General features: G+C 41.0%; 2 protein-coding genes across 3 annotated transcripts in view; one reads left to right on the forward strand and one right to left on the reverse strand.

Moving 5' to 3' along the window:
• Positions 1-2,256, reverse strand: part of TXNDC9 (thioredoxin domain containing 9) — a 12,594-nt gene extending 10,338 nt beyond the window's left edge. Inside the window, exons 1-2 of the mRNA XM_004458055.5 lie at positions 2,142-2,256; positions 55-273 (exon numbers count right to left, since the gene is read on the reverse strand). Of these exons, the coding sequence (XP_004458112.2) occupies positions 55-243 (189 nt within the window). The 5' untranslated portion in view covers positions 244-273; positions 2,142-2,256. The remainder of the gene's footprint in view (positions 1-54; positions 274-2,141) is intronic.
• A 755-nt stretch (positions 2,257-3,011) lies between these two features.
• The window catches only part of EIF5B (eukaryotic translation initiation factor 5B), a 68,470-nt gene continuing 57,139 nt past the window's right edge, over positions 3,012-14,342 (forward strand). The window contains exon 1 of one of the 2 annotated variants that reach the window (XM_058278190.2): positions 3,012-3,221. In XM_058278190.2, the coding sequence (XP_058134173.1) occupies positions 3,187-3,221 (35 nt within the window). In that variant the 5' untranslated portion in view covers positions 3,012-3,186. The remainder of the gene's footprint in view (positions 3,222-14,342) is intronic. The other variant, XM_058278191.2, reaches the window with a different exon arrangement.

Genomic DNA, 14,342 nt, shown 5'->3' on the forward strand with positions numbered 1-14,342 from the left:
ATTTTTAGGAGCATATTGTTATAGCAATTTCAGAAAGCAGGGCAGAGAGGTTACTTGTTTCTGCTGTTGAGCTTTTCTTAGTGCTTCAAGTCTCTTTTCTTTGAGGCGTTCCAATTCGTCCTCGTCCATCTGATCCAGTTTCTGAATTTCAGAATCCAGATGTTCTTCCACTAGTTTGGTAGTCTGAAGCAACTGATTCTCCAGGACTTTTGAAAACATGCCAACTGATGCATCAGCCTCCATTCTTCTAAATGGTACAGTTCAACCTTGGTGCTGGGGAGATTTTCAAAATTTAAAAAAAAATTGCAAAAATACAGTTTTCTCTCATTCTCAAAAATTCTGTAATTTATAGTCTGTATTCTACTGACACTCATGCATGTAATACTAAGCTTAAGAATTTTAAATGTTCTTAATTTTTCATTTATCACTCAAAAACTATTTAGAGCAAAGTTTAGGTGCTTCTGACTTTAGTTGTGTTTTCTATACAAAAACAAATACAAGTATTCAAGACAATCACCAGACCAGAGAGAAATAGTTGGAGTTAAAGCTGGTGGTATACACTGACAGTGTCCTCTACCAAAGAAAAAGGGAAGCAAAGAAGAAATGAACATGAAACAACATACTTGTACTGAGAGTTTACACAATCACATACATACCAAATTTGATTCAAAAGAATTGAACGAAATATAGACTTTTTTCATGGTCTCTGCCCAAATAAATCAGTTTAGTTTCTTTAGCTCTTAAAAGTTCTCACTAGAATGTATGTATAGAGTAGTACCTGGTGTTCCATAAACATTAGTTTCCATTCCTGTTCTCCCATTATCTAAATCTATGAGGCTCCCAAAATTGATGCAGGTATTTTACTGACACTCAGTGTTCTTAACTTTGATGTAAAACAATACAGCACTACAGAGATTAAAAAACAATGGATTCTACATTATCAATCTTCTGTGTAAAACAGTTTAAAGTTTTGTTTGGTAAAGCCAAGTATTATAACACAGAATTAATTCAGATTAGAAAGGAAGTTCTCAATTACGTATTTTAAAAGAAATATTATTTTCTACCAGCAACAATGTTCAGTTGAATTCGTTAGCTAATTACCATGAAGACTAGTTACAATATGCCTATCAAAGCAGGAATCTGTGCATCTGGATAAATTATGATACATTTGTAAACTCCTACTGAAGTACTTTCACCCAGCTTCTGACACAGTGCCTGGCCCACAAAAAGCCTCTATAAATGTTTAACTGAGAAATGTTCTCCTTGCAAACCTAACTTGTAATTTCTTTTTCTTTACAGGAAAAGCAGTTGAAAATTTTACTTGAGTTCATCTTTGTATCCACAGAGCTACAAGCACAGTGCCTGGAACACAACAGGTGCTAACTAAATCTGTTTAATGCTGAACCGACAAGTGCCTAGTTTCCGCTCAAATTATCATACATTTCAAAAGATTACCATATCTAAGTATAAAAAACCAAAATGTAGGCGTCCCATAAATGCTATTAATATAATAAAGAATTCTACACACACACACACACCCCCTTCCCAAGAAAAACGTCAGTCACATTGTGATGCTCGGGGCTGGAGCCAGATGAGCCAGAAAACTATATATGAAAACACCGATTTGCACATCAGGACCTGCTCTTATCGGGGCAGGGAGGACGCTCACTCCCTGAGTTTTGGAGGCAGGTGGTGTAGTTGACCGCATTCAGAAAGGGAAAATGTGATAGAAGATGATGAGGCGGTCCCGGTAACTTTTCGTTCTTCACAAACCTCTGAATCTTCCTTTTTTTTAGGCTTCAATGAAGGGTGGGAAGCGACACCGAGTCCTTCGATGACCTAACCGTTTCCTTGACTGCCACCTTCGGGTACCACCACAACGGCCAAGGGGCCGCGCTCTCCACTGCACCTTCCCAAACGCTCCCCGGACCCTCGTGGGCGCCCCCAGGAAAGTATCAGGGCACAGTCCAAGAACCCCGACATAAGGGCTCCCCAGGGCGCATGCGCCAAAGCCTCCGCTGCGGGCCCGATACCGGCGTACCGGTGTGCCCCTCCCCCGCGCGGGCTGGACGTGGGACCGCGGTGTATCCGTGAGCGTCCGGACGCGGCCACCGGGTTCTCCACACCGTTCCCTGCCTCACCTGGGCGCTCGGTGATGCCTGGGAAATGAGGAAAGAGCCGCTCCAGAAACGCCCTTCCGTCCGGCTTCAGCCTCGCAGCCTCCGGGGGTGGTCGCGAGCCGGCCACTGCCTCCGCCTCCTCATTGGCTGCGGCCCTCACGCGAGACAACCCGCGACGCCCGAGGGGGCCGGGCGGGGCATGCGGCCGGCGCTTCTGGGCCTGCGCCGCCCTGCTCCTGGGGAACTCGAGGCTGCAGCCGTACGAAGGGCTCACGGGCGAGAGCGTCCGGTTCTGGACCCCAGAGCTGCTCGGTGCTCAGCCCGGAGGGTCCGACCTTAGGCTCTGCCCATGTACTCAGTAAAGGGCTACATCAGACATGAGGTAGCCTCGATCTTGTTCAAGAGTGAGCCTCGAACTTCTCTATTGTTTATTAAAACCTTGGGGAAATTGTTGCACCTCCTCGTGTCAGGATTTCTTTAGTGAACTGTACATAGTCCATCATCTATGGGTGTTAGTGAGCGGCCCCAATTTTGTTTTGTGGTGGGTTCTCTTATATCCCTCGGGAACACCCAGAGAGCCCATCCCTGACTCCTTCGTGGAGAGTAAACGTGGAAGGGAAGCCCAAAGTCCTCCCCTGAACCGAGTGCAAACCGCACCCCCCCCCCCCCCGGTGGCTTTCCCCGCGGGGCGAGGGCTTGACGCTGAACTGACAGCTTCATTGTCGGTCCGCGGTTCTAGAACCCGGCGGCCCCAAGGAGACTGCGGGCAGGGGGCGCGCGGGCTCCCGCCGGCCGGCGTCCAACCGGAGACGCTCTACCCCAAGCGCCACTCTCGATGCGCCGCGCGCTGCGTCCCGACGCCGAGGCGGCGGGGCGGCGCGCCTGCGCACTGGGTGCTCACACCATATGTGCCCTGTCCCAGTGCGCGGGGCTGTGGAGAGCCGGGTGCGAGCGGCGGTAGCGCGGGTGGGGACCGAGCTGAGCGGAGACCAGAGTCGGCCGGGACGCAGCGCGTCCGTGAGAGACCGGATAAAGGGGCCGGGGCCACGAGCGCCGCTGACACGCGATGGGGAAGAAGCAGAAAAACAAGAACGAAGACAGGTAGCCAGTGTCTGGGTCCTTACGGCGGCGGCCCCTCTGGGGCGCGCGAGTCCCGCCGGAGGTGGGGGGGACCAGGTTCGGGGCTCGCGACCACCCTGGGGGCGTCGGGCCTGCGTCCAGAGTGGGCGGTGCGGGTCACAGACCCGGGCGCCGGGGGAGGGCCGGACGGGCCTCGACGGCGGGCGGGTCGTCCTCGCCGAGGCTCGGCGCCCCTCTGCCCACGCCCGGCCTGGAGAAAGGGGTCCTCGGCAGGCGCCGCTTGGCCTGAGGAAAGAGGCCGTCGTTTGGGAGTTCCCGGCCGCGCGGGGAGAGGCTTGGGCGGCCCGGCCAACCGGGCGCGGGCGGGTGGGAGTTACTTTTGCGGTGCTGCCACTGGGAAGGGCGAGCTCGTTCTCTGTCCACCGTGCGGCTCGGGAAGAATTCCTTTTAAACCTTTGTACCTGCGAATACTTGGGGCGAGGAGGGAGTCCAAATCCGGTGGACGTGTCTCCGGGTTTTTCGGCACTCTGAGTCGGTCAGAAATATTGGAGTTAGAGAAGCGTTTGTCAGCTCACTCCTTAACTTTATCCGGTTTGGATACAGTTCTCAGTTATCTCTGGGCTGATTGTCCAAACTCCATGCTTTTCGCTTGCCTTCTTCCGGCCTTTTTGGTCGTTTCTTTGCTCTCTAGCACCTCCCCTAAGAAAGGAGGAGATGAAACAAACCAACCAGGGTCGTTCATTTCTAACCACAGAAAAGACTTCTGGGGGGAGGGAGTGAAAGGGGAGTGTGTGGAGTTACCGGGAGGTTCCTGAAACATCTGTGTCACATTCGATTGAGTTCTTTTACCCTTTTAATAGAAAGACTTTGCTTCCTGGGAGTGAATAACATCTGTTACTTATCCCCTTTGTACACTATCCATCAAACAGCTCAAATACTAGGGGGAGAGAAGGAAAAAAAAATACAAATTCTGGGATGGTTCATCATTTTGACTCAAAACAGATATGTGGTATGAAGTTAAAGTAACTACTAATTATAAATTGGATCCCTGGATTGTTTCTTCACTTGGCACTCACCTGACTGATGAGTGGAATTAAAAGACGCCAAAGTGAGTCTCGTAATTCAGTTATGGATCTACTGGAGGAAGTTAGTTTGAAGAATAAGAAAAAAAAATAGCCAGAATTATGGCTGATTTAGTGAAACAGTTTCTGTAGTTTTGATTTTTTTTTTAATACATAAGATTCTTTTTTTCCCCACTGAGAGAAATTTTCAAATGTACACAACCGGTAAGTGTATGTAAAGCCTCATGTACCTTTACCTCAGCTTCAATCATTATTAGCAAATGACCAATCTTGTTTCATCTACCTGCTGGATATTTTAAAGCAATTCTCAGTATCTTCATCTGTAAATTTTTCAGATGTATCTCTGAAAGAGAAACACATAAAAAAACTCCACATAATCAGAGAAGCATAACATGAAACATCACAATATCATCAAGCTTAAGGAATACTAATCATGATTTCTTAAATGTTGTCAAATATTTATTCAAATTTCCTTGATAATTGGTTTGGATCAGGACTATGGAAGTCTGTCAATGGGATAAAAAATATGTTATTCTTCTTTTCAGTGTGTACTTTCCAGGATCTTTCATTATTGCTAAAAGCTTTTTATTCATTATGGCTTTTCATAATGGAAAAATTGATTATTCTTGTCTGTATATTTTTAGGGAAAAATTAGTGTTTCTTAGTGATTTGTAAAGTTTTTTATGGGTGGTGTAAAGTTTTAATTGCAGACTCTAGAGTCCTGTATTGAAAGGCTGATTTGGTAGTGTAGAAGGGATGCTACTGTTATTTCCCCTCTCAACTTAATTTGTAGTCTTTATTTTTTTTTGGCTCCTGTTGAAGGGAAAATGGTGGCAATGTAATTGAAAAACATAGAAATTAATTTTCTCATATGCCAATATGAAGTTTGTATTTTTCTTTCTTTTTTAAAAAGTTTTATGTAATTCTTTGCTTGACTGGTTTTCAGATTGTTTCTAAGAAGTTGTAGTGTTTTGAAGAGGGCCCCTTTGCCCAGAACTGCTTGGCTTTTTTACTTTGCCATTCCACATAAGATATTTTGGAAAGGTGAGGAGAAAGTTCCAGTGCTTTGGGAGTTGGTTTGCTTTTACCCTTTGTATACTTAAATGGTACTTGGATGTTTGTAAAAGGAACAAAAACACAACATGGGAAAAAAAATTTAGAAGGAGAAAGTCCTATTTTTGATTAATATTCTTGTTTGCATAAAATGAGATAGTATATCTGGTTTTACTATCTTGCATGAAAATCCTCACTTTAAAGATTTTACCATCATCCTCTGTCCCTTTTTCTCCCAAGTGATCCTAAGCTAACCATGTTTCTTGCCACGTAGAACTGTGTGTGAAATGAGCAGCTGCTTATTAGTTATCAAGATAAGGCACTGAGCCACTTCTCAGTTCTTGGAAAGAACATAAAATACTCAGCTGTTCTTAATCCTTATAGCCTTGTATTTAATTAATCCCTTTATTTAATTTATTGGCCATACAATGTTCATTTAAAATTAGATTTTAAAAATATCTGAGTATCTAATTTATTGATATAGCATGTGTTTTGTTATATTAGGACTGACTTTTGTTTAAAAAACAAGTTTCAGAGTTCTGCTCTAGCTTGTGTAATTCTGAAAATGAGATTTTGATACAGTGTTCTGCAAATTTCCCTGCCTTTTTTTTAGTCGAGTGGGTAAACTCTTGTTGAAACTAGGGATGGGATTCATTATGTACAGATCAAACAAAATATAAGGAAATATTTTCATTCCTTCATATAACCTTTTCAGTTATCAGTTTACATATGGGACCTTCTGTACTCTAATGATGTCCCACTGTTTCCATTTACTTAGCATATGAATGTTTTTACTGATGTGTGCAGAGAAAAAAGAATCTGGATTATCTAGCTTTTCACAATTAATCTATAGATCTTCATTCTAGCCCTTTTTTTTTTTAAGGATCAATTTAAAGGTGATGCCTTAACTAAGGTGCCCTTTTCAGGTTATAAGGAATCTGAGTATGTTACTTAGTTATTGAGGGAAGAAAGATAATTATTTCAGCTGTCCTGCAGTCATATTTCTTGGAGGTGGGGATGTCATTCAGAATTAGAAGAACATTCGTAGAGTTCTGGGTTGCCTTTAGCATCAGATTAGCTTTTGCCATGGTTCCCTACACTGGTGGTGAGCTAGTAAACTGACTCTGCTATTCTTCCCCTGCTTTTAACTGCAGGTAATGCTCCTATCATTATTAACGCACTCCTTCCTTTCATGAGAGTTCTGACTATCTCATAGACAGCTGCCTTTAGATAATTGCCTTGTGTCAGATGCTCATCCTCATCATTCAGGTATGATCCGGGTATTTTCTGTGGTAGAAAACATGGTAATCTGCTTAAGGAACCTGTCCCAGAGAGGGAACAGTCCAAGTGGCAAATATTCTAGTCCCATAAAGAAATTTATTTCTCACTTGAATATATATGTATATATGTAGTGGGTATTGAACTGAGGACCTTGTTCATGAGAAGCAGGCACTCAAACCACTGAGCTATATCTAGTCCCCAGTGAAAGTTGTTTTTTTTTGTTTTGTTTTCAGGTGGTACTGGATATTGAACCCAGGACCTCGTACATGGGAAGCAGGCGCTCAGTCGTTTGAGCTACATCTGCTCTTCTTGTTTGAATATATTTGAATTATTAAAAATTACGCTCACCAGTTCACAGATTAGGTTTTTAACAGATATGTAATGAGAGCTTTTTTGGTGTAGCTTTTTCCTACACTCATACTTAGGAAGCTGGCATGTGGAAGGAGGGGGAGAAGTCCTAATTTGCCAGAAATGAATAACAAAGCAGATGATGGATTTTTGTTAGTAGTTTATAGTGTTCTATCCAGCCTTCCATGCTGGAGATCTCTGTGGGGAGGTCATTTTCCTGCTTTTGATGCTACTTGCGCACTAGTTGTGATTTACTCATCCTTCTAAGTGAATTCCAGTCCTGCAATTGGTCTTTCAGGTGGACAGCACGCCATTTCATGGAAAGATTGAATGTCTATAGCTAGGTTAGTTAGAGCAGAGCAGAGCAGTGGTCCTCAAGCTTTTTGGTCCTAGCACTCCTTTATACTCTTGAATTACTGAGGAACCCAAAAGGCTGTTTATGTGGGTTATATCTATCAATATTTACCATATTAAAAATTAAAACAAAAATTCTTTAGGTATTCAGTTCAAAAATAAAAATAATCAATACATTACATATTAGTAGAAGTAACATTTTTAATGAAAAATAATATTTTCATAAAGTACTTAGTGAAGATTGGTATTGTTAAACATTTTTGCAAAACTTTTAACTGGCTTAATAGAAGATAGCTAGATTCTCATATCTGTGTCTGTATTCAATCTGTAGCAATACATGGGTCCTCTGGAAAACTCAAACAATTGTGAGAAAATGATTATGAAAAGGGCTAATAATTTCATTATTACTTTTATTTGAAAAATTTTTTGACCCCTTGAAATACTTTGCTCCCCCATCTCCCCAAGAACCACTGGCTTAGGGATTCCTAAACTAGATTTAGACATTTGACTTTCATGAATATTTATTTTACATATGCTTATACTGTTAGAGAATCACTCAAGTACAGCTTAAGACATCTGTAGACATGTAAACTCTCTTGATATTTTACTCAGGATTTTCTTTTCTTTTTTTAAATGTAATAGGTGAGCTTATCGAGGTCTGTTGATTTTAATTGGCAATCCCAGTGATTTTAGTTTGCTATGAAGCAAATTAAAAAACATAGATTACTATGGGAGACTTGACATCTTTATGGTATTAAATCATCCTGTTCAAGAAATATATTCATTGCCTGCTTAAATGTCAGATATTGTTCTAGGCTTGGGAAATACAGTGGTGAGCAAAGTAATGTGATATACTTCTTTCTTTATTTGGTTATTTTAAAGGTGTATCAGTAAAATTTTATATTTTTTCATTTTATTGTTTAGGATATTTGTTAGAGTTATTCCTAAGTATTTTATAGATTTGGTTCTTATTTATGTAATAATTTTCTTTCTTAAATAGGAAAACACTTTTTTGAGGTGGTTGTCTTGTTTCTGACCAACTTATTGAACTATAATTAAAAGTAGTTGTTTAAGAATGAGGAGTAAATTGTAACTTAAAATTTATTAATTTATTGAAATACTAAAGAGGGAGAGGGCAGTGAGAAATTTAAAGACATAGCAGCATTCATATATTTAATTTGGCGATGACCAAAATACTTCATTTTCTTTCCCTTTCTAATTTATCCCTTGTGACAAGCATGTGCTGTAAAGGAATCGTAGTATAAAACATTCAAGTACTTTGGGCCCTCCCTAATAATAAACGGCACTTATTGAAATTATCATAATATACTACCAGCCTGAGCATTGACCAAAATATTTGCATACTTTTAATAATGACAACACTGAGTGTAGATTTAATGGTTTAGGGAAGACGATGTGGCTCAGTGGTTGAGTGCTGGCTTCCCACATACACGAGGTCTTGGGTTCAATCCAAAAAAAATCCCATAAAAACAAACAAACAAAAAAACCCTGCTCTATTACCAAATATATTGTGTACCATATTGTATGATTTTAAAAAAAGTGTTTACCAAGGCATCCAGGGATGCCTGTGACTTGTACAGACTGCTATGATTATGATCAAAGATGTTTGAATTGTTTACCCAGGAGAGAAAGGTCAGATAATTAGAGTTTTACTTACTTTAAGATCTACTAATTCTTAGGCAATTGTCTCCTGAGGCATGTCTTGTGACTAGCTGGATCTAGCTTGCAGTTTAATTTAAGGAAACGACAGTAACAGTTTGGGGATGCTAAGTAACTTATGCCACAGTAGTTCACAGTAGTCCACTGTTATTTTATCACATGTAGATTCACATAGCCATCTCCAAAATCAAGGTACAGAAGCTGTCACCAAATCCCCATGACATTCCTATGCTACCCTTCTAGTTGCATCCTTCCCTCCCCCTCGTCCCTTCCCTAGGCCCTGGCACTCATCTGTTCTTCATAATATTTTATTTGGAGAATGTTAATAAATAAACAGAGACATACAATAAAAAAAAATATAATGGTAGCATGCTGTAGTAAGTAGTTTGAGAATCTGGGAGGAGGGGAAAGGTGAATATAAGAACCGTTATATAACAGGTAGAAGAGGAAATGGGAGTTTAGTGTAATAATGTGCTTGAGGCATAGAACCTGTCAGCAATTAAGCCAAACTTAACTCCAGAACTCATGTATTTTCACACTGTGCTATACCTGCTTGTAGCAGTTTGATATGGTTATGAATTCCAAAAGTTGATATTGGATTATGTTTATAATCTGGTCTGTACCTGGGTGTGAGTGAGTTATGATTGGGACTTTTATTGGGCCACGTCATTAGGGCATTGAGTCTCCACCCCTTGGTGGGTGGGTACTCACAGATAAAAGGCATGGCAAAGGACAGAGTTAGGGGTGCTTAAGATTTATTTTTTATTTATCCAACCCCCCCCCACCCCCCGTGTCTGCTCTCTGTGTCTTTTAGCTGTGTGTTCTTCTGTGTCCACTTGCATTCTTGTCAGCAGCACTGGGAATCAGTGTCTCTTTTTGTTGTGTCATCTTGCTGCATCAGCTCTCTGTGTGTGCGGTGCCACTCCTGGCCAGACTGTGTTTTTTTTTGAAAGGGGTAGCTCTCCTTGAAGGGTGCACTCCTTGCGCGTGGGCCTCCCCTACACAGGGGACACCCCTGTGTGGCACTGCACTCCTTGTGCACATCAGCACTGTGTGTAGGCCAGCTCACCACACGGGTCAGGAGGCCCTGGGTTTGAATCCTGGACCTCCCATGTGGTAGGCGGACGCTCTATCCAGTGAGCCAAATCTGCTTTCCAGTGTTGGAGTTTGATGCTGAAGTCTTAAGCTGGAGCCCCAGGGAAAGAGAGCCGTTTGCCTGATAGTCTACAGCTGAACTTGTGGAGCGAGGCAAAGCCTAGAAAGCAGTCTACACTTGACCTTGTGGAGAAAACAGAGGAGCTGAGCTCAGGGTAACCCAGGAAGCCTGAACCCTCTCAGATGTTGGCAGTCATCTTACTCCAACAAGTGAAAATATGGCCTGTTATCTGTAAGCTCATATCCCAAATAAATACCCTTTTGAAAAACCAACCAATTTCTGGTATTTTGTGTCAACACCTCTTTGGCTGACTAATACACTGCTGATTTAAACAATTCTGATATTACAAAATACAGACTTACCAAAATAAAAATGAGTAATTAGAGTCTTCACTGAAGTAACTCTTGAAGATTAATAACTTAACAAAGAAGGAGAGAGAATAGAAAAATGGCAATCATTGTCTACAGGTTAATCAGTACCAATGTCTCTTTGAAGCGTTTCTCTCATCCCTAACCTTAAATGAGTGACTGCCTGTCTCAGCCTGTCTATTTGAAGTGAAAGCAACAACTTAGCATCTCATTCCTTCTCTTTTCAGTCATGGTAGCAGAAACTTAATGTACATTTTTCATTGGAATCTCTTTTTTCACCCAGGTAGTAGTCATTTTTTTTCAGAATCATTGCTTTTCAGAGTACTCTAATAACCTCTGTTTGGAGATAGAAATTTATCGTCTACTTAAATATAAAATATATATTATATATTTTTTCTGAAATGTCATTGAAGCCAGAATCGTTGTGTAGCAGTCCCTGAAAAATACAGTTGAGTACTATTTTAATTCAATCAGATTTTAAGATGTTAGATCTGGTGAAGCTAGTAGATGTGACCGATGATATTGTAGTTGAATTTCTTCTAAGTTTAGAACCATATATCCTAGGATTATAGTTTTCATTAAAATACAAGTAATAGCAAGTCTTTGAAGAAGATTAATTACTACTTTAAGTGACAGTTCTCATTTCTTAAAGCACTTTTCATTTTTTAGCTTTTTATTTCAAAATATTACAGATTTATAGGATAAATAAAAATAAAAGAAAAATGAAAAAAAAGAAAATGTACAGGGAGGTCCTGTGTGCTTTTCACCCTGTCTCCCCAATAGTAACATCTCACATTACTGAGTACACGGTCAAAACTAGGAAGTTGACATTGGTACAATCCAAGGAGTTTATTCCGATTCCACCTGTTTTATAAGCATTTATTTTGTGTGATTGAGTGTATATGTATATGTATATAGTTCAGTGCAGTTTTATCACCTGTATAGCATCAGGTAAAACACCACATTCAAGATGCGGAACTTTTTGATCACTATAGCTCTCTCTTAGTACCCCTTCATAGCCACAAGTATCTCTCCCAACCACAACCATGTTCTCAATTTCTGTAATTTTTTTATTTCAAAAATGTGTAAATGGAATCATACCATATGTAACCTTTTAGAATTGGCTTTTTTTTCACTCAGCATAATTCTCTTGATATCCTTCCAAGATGTTGCAAGCACCAGTAATTTGTTCCATTTTAATAATCTCTAACAAGTTTCCTATTCTGGGCATTTCATATAATGGAATCATATAATATGGGGCCTTTTGTGTCTGGCTTCAAAATTCATCAATGCAGGTACCAGTACTTCATTCCTTTTTATAGCTAAATAATAAATTGCATTGCATGGATACAACCCACTTTGTGCATTTGGGTTATTTCTACTTCTTGGCTATTTTTGAATAATAGTGCTATAAATGTCCCTGTACAAGTTTCTCAGTGGTCACATGTTTTCAGTTTCCTTGAGTATAATCCTAGGAGTGAAATTGCTGGGTCATAAGGTTTTACCTCTGTTTAACCTTTAGAGAAACTGCCAGATTGCTTTCCAAAGAAGATGCTCCATTTTATATTCCCACCAGCAATGTATGAGGATTCCAGTTTCTTTACAACCTCATCATCGCTTGTTATTATCTTAGTTGTTCGTTATGGCCGTCCTAGTCAGTGTGAAGTGATATCTCATTGTAGTTTGGATTTGCATTCCCTCATGGCAAATGATGTTGAGCATCTTTTCATGTACTTATTGGCCATTTGTATAACTTATTTTGAGGACTGTCTATTCATATCCTTTGCTCATTTGTTGAGTTTTTTGTCTATATTATTGAAGGGTAAGCGTTCTTTATATATTCTAGATCAAGTCCTTTATTAAATGTGTGATTTTATGTATTTTCTCTTCATGTAATTTTGATGAAGTCCAATTTACTTTTTATTTTGTTGCTTGTGTTTTTGGTGTTATATAAAAGAAACCATTGCCTAATACAAAATCATAAAGATTTATACCTATGTTTCCTTCCAAGAGTTTTATAGTTTTACCTCTGATAGTTAGGTCGTGGACTCACTTTTAGTTAACTTTTGTATATGGTGTGAGGTAGGTATCCACCTTAATTCTTTTGCATGTAGATATCAGTCTCCTAGCACCATTTGTTGAAGAGATTGTTTCTTCCTCATTGAATGGTCTTGGCACTCTTGTCAAAAATTAATTGGCCATAGATGTACAGGTTTATTTCTGGACTCTTTATTCTGATTGTCTATATGTCTATCCTTATGCCAATACCACAGTGTTTCGATTACTGTGAAAATATCAAGCACCCTGAGCCTCAGCAGAGTTGCAACTCCTACTCTCTGGTTTGTGGGACTTATCCAGGTAAGCTAATAGGGACGTGAAGATGGTCAACCAACACACCAGGGAACCGAGAGTGCCTACAACTGCAAGCAGGAGAATTGCATCCATCATCCATGTGGGATCTAAGCCCCCTCTCGATATAAAGGTGGAGTGGACATCACCATCCCAGGGTCCGCAGGATGGAGGAATGAAATATGGATTAGAGTGGATTTACTGATATTCTACTATAGAACTACTGTGACTAGTAATGGAAGAAATTGTATCATTGATGTGGAGAAAGTGGCCATGGTAGTTGCTCAGGGCAGGGAGAGGGAAGAAGAGATGTGACGTGGGGCAATTTCAGGACTTGGAGTTGTCCTAAAGGATATTGCAGGGACAGATGCTGGACACTATGTATCCTGTCATAACCCATTGAATGTACTGGGGGAGAGTGTAAACTACAATGTAAACTATAATCCATGTGGTGCAGCAGTGCTCCAAAATGTACTCACCAAATGCAATGAATGTGCCACAATGAAGAAAGAGGTTGTTGATGAGGGAGAAGTGGGGTGGGGGGCGAGTGTGGGGTATATGGGAACCTCTTATATTTTTTAATGTAACTTTTTTTGTGATCTATGTATCTGAAAAAAAAATACAATAAAAAAAATGATGGGGTGGGGAGTGCTTTATTTGGGAAGCTCTTATGTTTTTTTAATGTAATGTTTTGTGTGATCTATTAACTTTAAAAAAAGATAATTTAAAAAGAAGAATAGTGGGGAAACGGACTTTGGCCCAGTGGTTAGGGCGTCCGTCTACCACATGGGAGGCCCGCGGTTCAAGCCCCGGGCCTCCTTGACCTGTGTGGAGCTGGCTGATGTGCGCAAGGAGTGCCGTGCCATGCAGGGGTGTCCCCCACGTAGGGGAGCCCCACGCGCAAGGAGTGCACCCATAAGGAGAGCCGCCCAGTGCGAAGGAGGTAGCAGCCTGCTGAGGAATGGCGCCGCCCACACTTCCCATGCCGCTGACGACAACAGAAGCGGACAAAGAAACAAGACGCAGCAAAAAGACACAGAAAACAGACAACCGGGGGAGGGGGGTGGGGAATTAAATAAATAAAAATAAATCTTAAAAAAAAAAAAAAAAAAGAAGAAGAATAGTGTAATGAGCCCACATGTACCCATCAGGCTAAGTTCAAACAGTATCAATTCATGAATGATGTTGTTCTTGTTTCATTTATATCCTCCCTACTACCTTCCTCCCTCTCCCCATTATTGCTATTATTTTTTATAGCCAATCAAACTTTAAAAATATTTTAAATTTTATGTTTATTTATCCCCCCCCCCCACTGCTTACTTGCTGTCTGCTCTCTGTGTCCATTCGCTGTGCATTCTTCTGTGTCTGCTTGTCTCCCTTTGTTGTTTCATTTTGCTGCTCCACTTCTCTACGAATGCAGGCCGTCAGCTCTCTGCAGCCACAGGCCAGCCTGCCTTCACAAGGAGGCCCT

Source organism: Dasypus novemcinctus, chromosome 17 (genome assembly GCF_030445035.2).
Source record: "Dasypus novemcinctus isolate mDasNov1 chromosome 17, mDasNov1.1.hap2, whole genome shotgun sequence".
Taxonomy (NCBI): Eukaryota; Metazoa; Chordata; class Mammalia; order Cingulata; family Dasypodidae; genus Dasypus; species Dasypus novemcinctus.